Raw genomic sequence first — 6,663 nt, 5'->3', positions numbered from 1 at the left:
TGCAATTTTAACTTGAGATACAGTAGCAGAATTCCAATTCTACAAATGTACATTTACAATTAAAGCCCATATGCGACTATATAAATGTTGCATTTAATTTTATTTAATAAATATTGCATTTTTACAATTCTTCATATCAGGAGATTTCTGGTGGCAGCTGGGGATTTGTTCGTTCTCTAGAGGGCACTATTCTCTTCATAACCACCTCATGAATGGTGTAACTGCTTATGCATTTTGGAGACATCAATTCTTCATCTGTTAATGTTGTTGGTTTGATAATATAACAAAATAATACTTCCTAAAATTAAAATGAGAAAGAAAACATGCGCTTTATAAATGTTCTATATTATTATTAAAACCATATAGAAACATGCACAATGTACGCCTTTAGTATCTTGTTTTGCGTGACACCAACCTTGGCAACAGTCTCAGTGACCCTGTTTAATCCCGCCCATCTTGACCATCTCTCCTTTGGACCATCTATCGACTCAAGTGACCTTTGATCAACCATTTTGATAATCACAGAATATGATGCATGGTAAAATGGAGGTCCTTTTTTATACAAAACTGAAACAAATTTACAATTCATTTTCATTCCAAAATACTGTATTTTGTCTTCGTAAACTCAGTGGTTATGAGCACTCACTGGCTAAACACAGGGGCCTTGAAGCTTATGTTGGTCCCTGACCAGTACCCAGAGGTAAAAACAGGCATTTAAATATGTCGAAAAGGGCTAAAAACACCTGAGGCCTCCAGGGTTTGAGGCCACTTAGGGTTCCTAAATCAGGGGCCTCAGGTCTCTATATGTTAGTTGTTACGCCACTGCGTAAACCGTACACTTTAGTGCGTTAATAAAAATGTGTAGGAAGGTATAATACTCACTGAATTCAGCTCCAAACTTAACGCCCAACTTAGGCACCCAGCCCTTACTTCTGTAATAATGATATGCGATGTAGTTGCCAAGGAATGTAGTTGGTTGCTGATTACAAAATTCTTTCCACATATCCGTCAAGTTCATCGACTCCTAGTGAAAGAAATTCATATTTATTCTCATATGAGCTAGCTCAAAGGCTTTGTGTGTCATTTTAAGTGTGTACTGTATGTAGTCTGATGCATTAGAATACCAAATCATTATGTAAACATCATCATCTTCCTATACTGTGCAGAACCTTATTTGAGTATAGTCGTACATTTTTTAATTGAATTGACTCAGAGGCCCAGTTATGATCAGTGGCTGTGTGTATACTAGTACACCGGGGTAACTCGAAAGATGTAGTAGGTTCTCTAAAGTGCACATGAGCTAGATGTGTACAGTGGACCTACGGTTTATAGTTGTTATCTGAGAAGTTCTACCACCAGAACCATGGAGCGAGTGAGCCTTGAACCCCTGCCGATTTTATGTCTACGTAATTATAGTTCCACTGTCTTAACCGCTCGGCTATTTGGCCTTTTGACAAAACCTGATTTCTACAATATGTAATTACTTACTGAGGTGTAGATTATAATTTAAAATTACCTCTTTGTCATTTTTAAGTGCCAAACATCCGAGACCATATGACAGGAAAAATGCCTGAAACCAACAAATTAGTACTAAAAAATGTAGTCGAGATATAGTACCTCTATGAACTATACACAAAGTATATTGGTTCAAAAGCTCAAAATATATAAAGCTCTGTCTAAACTATCAAATTAGATTGACAAAAAAGTGTGATGTGCCCAAATATGGTAGCGATATGCCCAAATATGATAGTGATATGACATCATCATGTCCATATATGGGCAATCATATGTTGTTGTCACATAAAGATAGTGTAGACAGAGTTTAGTCTATAATATGTCAATTTGACAAGGAATTTTGGAGGGGCCTATCAACCTGAGTGGAAACAATAAGATATTTTTGAAATACTTATATATGTATTTTTATTTATTTATTTATCTTCTTTTTTTGACACCACGCCGTACCTCTTCAAGACTTAGTTGTAGGTATTCATACACTTTGTATGGATCTTCCTTTTTCACACTTGTTTTAAGTTTCTGAAACAAAATAATAACTTAGCAGATACTGTAACTCACAGAATACATGTGTGAATAATAGTTGCAAAATTAAGCTCTGCCTACACTATCAAACTTTATGTGACAAAAAAAAAATGATGTGCCCATATAGTGTAGACAGAGCTTTAGACACATTATCAAACTCACTTTTACTGCCTTGACTTCACCCAGCTTTGACTCACTATCAACATTCAATGGTTTTGTAGGTATTTTTGTATTTTCACTTATCACACTATCATCAGCATCATCCTCCTCCCCAGATGATGATGATGATGATATAACTGATGATGAATCTTCTTGAACTGGATGTTTTCCAGGCTTTTTTTGTTCCTCTTCAGCCTCCAACATATAACCTTCACATTTGTCTGTGTCGTCTTCTAAATTGCCATCTGTTTGTTCAATGTTTGTTTGCGTTTGTTTCCTCTTAACTAGTTGCTTGTACCATGCTAAATGCCTCTCATATCTTTAAAAAAACATTAAAGAAGGAACACTTATTATATAATTATAATATTATTGTTTAAAATGGGTGGGATTTAATATGGGTTTGTCATCGTAGATCGAACTATAGTATTTCCTCTGATCCGCCACTCTAATTCCTCTCATGTGCATGTATGTGCATACCTTTGTTTTCTAACAGTCTTGAATCGTTGCTGTTGGAAATGTCTTTCACTTGGTGGTACTACAAGAAAGTCAAATAAAGTTGGAACAGAATAAATTTTTAAAAAAATGGAATAATGCTTTATTTTATAAGCAAAATAACAAGGCATTGGTTTATTGTTGTCTACTTAAGATTATACCAACATTGTACCTACAATTCTTCCTGTTGATTCCTTGAAATGATGAAGTGAACCTTGCATGTTGTGGCTTACCACGTGAAAGCATACCCTTCCCAAAAAAACCCTAGAAAAACAACCAAGTTAAAAAAAACTAGTAGTTACTTCTACTGTACTAGGATACTATGTTTGTGCACTTACGCATTTATGGCGTTCCATACTATTTCATAATTACTATGGAGGTAAAGAACAATTTTTTTGATATTTTTTACCTCCATGTGATCTGACAAGGTAATGTCAGTAAACTAACAAAGAGTTAAGTACAAATTTGAAATAAAATCACCATCTTGTATAGAAAGTGGATATCGCCCTCCTGGACAACATAAACACTACCATCTTTCAGGGTAGCATTATAGTAGAACCATCGTTCATTTGAAGCTGGCTTGTTGGTGATGGACGCTATCGGAACTGGCAACGGAGACTCTTCAGAAGTTGGAGCTCTCTTTTTTCTTCTTGGTTGACTGAGCTGTGCAAACATTTTGGTGAACTTGTGTCTAGTTAAAATAGTTCATTGTTTGTTTTAGATAAATGTTTATTATAATTATAAATTATTATAATATTTATTATTAATTATAGTGACAGGCTAAGCAGCCTAGTTAGGCCTTCAAAACACAACAATCAACATTTAGCATACTGTAGTTAATAATTAATTAATAATATTGTGATCTATTTTATATGAATTCATACCTTTATTGTTTCAATTTATTCATGATTTATTTTTGTTAATTGTATACAATTATTAATTATCCTATATTTTTTTTTTTTTATCACACATCTTCAAACAAATATTCCTTTCATACATTTATTCTGCTACTTGACTTCACCTACCTAGGCCAGGGAGTCCTGTCTAGGCCTAAAACAGTTCTGTGCGTATTTACAGTACTGTTAGTTGTTGAGCGAGTTGCTCCTCTCTGTAAACTGATCCTCCTCCTCCTCCTCCTCCCTCTCCCTGAGTCTGAGCCTAGCCAACACACACTCGCTTACTTCTTGTTATTAGTGATTAAGGACCGGTGGTAAGCTAACATCTATTTCTAGAAAACAAGCATTTATGTTGTATACATTTAATTTGAAAAAGGAAACTTACAATTAATAAATAAGTAACATCTCTAGGCCTTTTTCTAAATAATATTTTAGAAAACTCATGTCGGAGGGGAAAACCCTAAGCAAATTCACGCATCGGTGCCTCCGACACGTGCTGTTGTAGAATTTGTCGCCCTCAACGATGAATTAACGTCCAACTAGAATACTACAGCAGTACAGTAGTATTATACTAAAAGAAATGCAAGGCTTATAATTTAAAGATGTATTGTCCCTTTGACTAATTCCAAAAAAAATATCAAATAAAAGATTTTGGAAAAAGGTGGCTCATTTTGAAGTATCATAATAATTATTTACTATCGCCAAAAATTTTTCGAAAAAAAAATCATTTAACTGAAATACAGACGTTTTTTTGTTAAAAAAATAACTTTGACTTCCAGTCAAAGTTTTCGATCAAAACATATCCCATAATGAAACGCGCTTGTTTGGCTACTCTTTATGCATAATCATAAAACTTCTTATTATGATCTGTGTGAAAATACCTTCTCAACCGTGACGAGTTGTAAACAATCCTAATTAGCATATGCATAATGCGTACTCATGGTTTGAAATCTTTGTTTACTTTCGCTCGCGACGATTTTCCAGATGAAATGTAATCAAACTAATTTACCTGTTAATTACGTAAACTTCTTGTTTTTGGCTCGAATTTTCGACTTAAAGTGAATAACTTTAATATTACTTTGATATGGCCACTTTAAATTTAGAATATTTTGACCTTCATTTTTTTGTGTTTCAAGGGACAATACATCTTTAAAGTGCTTTATTTTCTAAAAGAATACAGAAAGAACAACTGATTCAATTATAAAATAAAGTGCAAAGAAACAAATCATTGTAATTCTAGTAATTTAATGCATACCACACACAATCAATGTGGATTTACAAAACACAATATAATTTCAATAAACTATTATTTCATCATGAATTAATAGTTGTATTTAACAATAAGCACAAATCCATTATGCAAATAAAAAATACCAAAACACATATTATTATATAGAATACAGGATAAAGCTTCCATTTACTGTAATTAATTATTTTAAACCATGATTCTGTTTTAGAAACTGTCGTAATGTATGTTGTAAAAGGTTCTTGGAAAACAGTCTATGAATAATTACTTAGTTTGTATGCGTTTTCAAATTTGTTAATCTATTTTAATTGTATACACTGCATAATTTGCTATCTAATGAGAATAGAAACAATTTAGTATTAATCACTGTCACTTCCATCATCTATCTGATCCTTTTTCTTTTTTAGTCGTTCAATTGCTTCGTTATGACGACGGATTTCTTTCTCGTGAGCGTCAATTTCTTCATCATGATGTTCCTTTAGTTGTTTCAACTGAAGAGCTTGCTAAAAGAAAATATTGTAAAATTATTAAAATTTGAATACATTTTTCTAGTACGTAGTATTTTGGTCATGATGATGGTTTGGAGAGGAGAGTAATTATTTTGTATGATATTTATTATTAATTACTGAACTTACTAATTTTCTAAAGTATTGCTCTTCATGTGCAGACTCCATCTTGCCGAAAGAACCCCCAGCGTCTCTGATTGAGCCTCCAGATCCACCACCCTAATATATTATTTGAAGGTATATATGTAGGCTAGCATAAATTTCATCAGATTGTGTTTAGGGAGAGAAGAAAGGTTAAACAATGCATTTTATATAGAAATAGCTATTTAGTCTGATTAGGCCTACCACCACTTCATTTAATGGCATTATTATCATTATCATCATTACCTTTCCAGCACCACTGCCCATTTCTCCTCCTGCCATTCCACAAGTCTGTGTTCTGAAATTTAAATAAAATGTTTTACTCAAATATTATATTAGTTTAGTCATACATTGTAATTTTATGCAAATGGCCTTGGTCGGTCAACTGGAATAGACTGATACTACTGTACTTACTAGGCCGAGCCTATATAGAGCCTAGGGTCAGGCCAAGAGAGGCTAGCTGAAACCATTTCATTTCCCTGCCTGGCTGGACATGATCCGTGGTGGTCACACAATCGTACCGGTTGGAGTTGGAAAGTAGCTAGCCTAGCTAGCTCTAGGGGCCTCTAGCTAGGTTAGGTCTATATAATATAGGCATACAACTCACGCATATTATACTTACACAGCAATATTAAAAGTTCTTGAGAGGCGTAGTCCAATAGCTGCTCTGAAAAGAGCCATTTTAGTTAGCTTAATATGCAAAAATCACCGACTTTCAAAAACCCAAAATTGCACGTACGATCGACAGATTTCCACACTAGAATATAGCTGTTTGTCGCCCTCTATAACCACCACACGTCAAACTTAACCACCACCACAACCGCGCGGTGCATGCACCACCGTTAGTGCGCAAATAGGATACGCACACATTTTTTGGTCTTGATGAGAGGATGATTGATAACATAATCAATAAGGAAATGACAAAACGATTGTTATTATTGATTATGAAACTTAAAATAGGCAGGTATTATCAATGGGCAAGTGTGTGTTTTTTTCCAACAGTTTGATCGAAAAAAAAATCATTCACAACTTGAATTGTCTGTCGTCAGAAAACAATTGGCCTGTTTTTTGGTTATTTAACCATTTTTTCTCCCTATGGAAGTGAATAACTTTAAAACTGCAAATGACCTGCTCAAAGTTTGATTTTGTTAATCTTCATTTTCATCTTTAATATAATCTCTTACAC

General features: G+C 33.9%; 2 protein-coding genes across 5 annotated transcripts; both read right to left on the bottom strand.

The window, feature by feature from the left end:
- Positions 1–88: 88 nt before the first annotated feature.
- Positions 89–4,827, bottom strand: LOC140063749 (tRNA-splicing endonuclease subunit Sen2-like). Of its 4 annotated transcripts, XM_072110177.1 has the most exons (11): positions 4,594–4,827; positions 3,714–3,916; positions 3,169–3,379; positions 2,865–2,952; positions 2,674–2,731; positions 2,200–2,515; positions 1,963–2,034; positions 1,517–1,570; positions 883–1,024; positions 416–567; positions 89–298 (listed from the first exon to the last, which is right to left on the bottom strand). In XM_072110177.1, the coding sequence occupies exons 3-11, from the start codon at positions 3,361–3,363 to the stop codon at positions 137–139; spliced, it is 1,239 nt and encodes a 412-aa protein (XP_071966278.1). In that variant the 5' UTR covers positions 3,364–3,379; positions 3,714–3,916; positions 4,594–4,827; the 3' UTR covers positions 89–136. The 4 variants fall into 4 exon arrangements, with proteins under 4 accessions (XP_071966278.1, XP_071966280.1, XP_071966279.1 ...); XM_072110179.1 differs by lacking the exons at positions 3,714–3,916; positions 4,594–4,827 and adding an exon at positions 3,970–4,203; XM_072110178.1 differs by lacking the exon at positions 4,594–4,827 and having other exon boundaries at positions 3,714–3,944.
- A 146-nt stretch (positions 4,828–4,973) lies between these two features.
- LOC140039627 (ATPase inhibitor mai-2, mitochondrial-like) lies at positions 4,974–6,250 on the bottom strand. The gene is made up of 4 exons (XM_072085248.1): positions 6,100–6,250; positions 5,724–5,775; positions 5,466–5,555; positions 4,974–5,333 (listed from the first exon to the last, which is right to left on the bottom strand). Exons 1-4 carry the CDS (start codon positions 6,156–6,158, stop codon positions 5,190–5,192), a joined length of 345 nt encoding a protein of 114 aa, XP_071941349.1. The 5' UTR covers positions 6,159–6,250; the 3' UTR covers positions 4,974–5,189.
- Positions 6,251–6,663: the final 413 nt, after the last annotated feature.

The sequence above is a fragment of the Antedon mediterranea genome, chromosome 1 (assembly GCF_964355755.1).
Source record: "Antedon mediterranea chromosome 1, ecAntMedi1.1, whole genome shotgun sequence".
In the NCBI taxonomy this organism is placed as follows: Eukaryota; Metazoa; Echinodermata; class Crinoidea; order Comatulida; family Antedonidae; genus Antedon; species Antedon mediterranea.
This window is presented reverse-complemented; position numbering and strand designations above follow the sequence as displayed.

Bases quoted from the DNA above. Each gene is read 5' to 3' on its own strand.
- LOC140063749 (XM_072110177.1), bottom strand. From the start codon at position 3,363: ATGTTTGCACAGCTCAGTCAACCAAGAAGAAAAAAGAGAGCTCCAACT. The intron at 2,732-2,864 runs GTAGGTACAATG...ACTTTCTTGTAG, and splicing joins AGGAATCAACAGGAAGAATT to TACCACCAAGTGAAAGACAT. The intron at 2,516-2,673 runs GTATGCACATAC...GTTTTTTTAAAG, and splicing joins AAGACTGTTAGAAAACAAAG to ATATGAGAGGCATTTAGCAT.
- LOC140039627 (XM_072085248.1), bottom strand. From the start codon at position 6,158: ATGGCTCTTTTCAGAGCAGCTATTGGACTACGCCTCTCAAGAACTTTT. The intron at 5,776-6,099 runs GTAAGTATAATA...TTTAAATTTCAG, and splicing joins AGAACTTTTAATATTGCTGT to AACACAGACTTGTGGAATGG. The intron at 5,556-5,723 runs GTAATGATGATA...ATAATATATTAG, and splicing joins TGGGCAGTGGTGCTGGAAAG to GGTGGTGGATCTGGAGGCTC.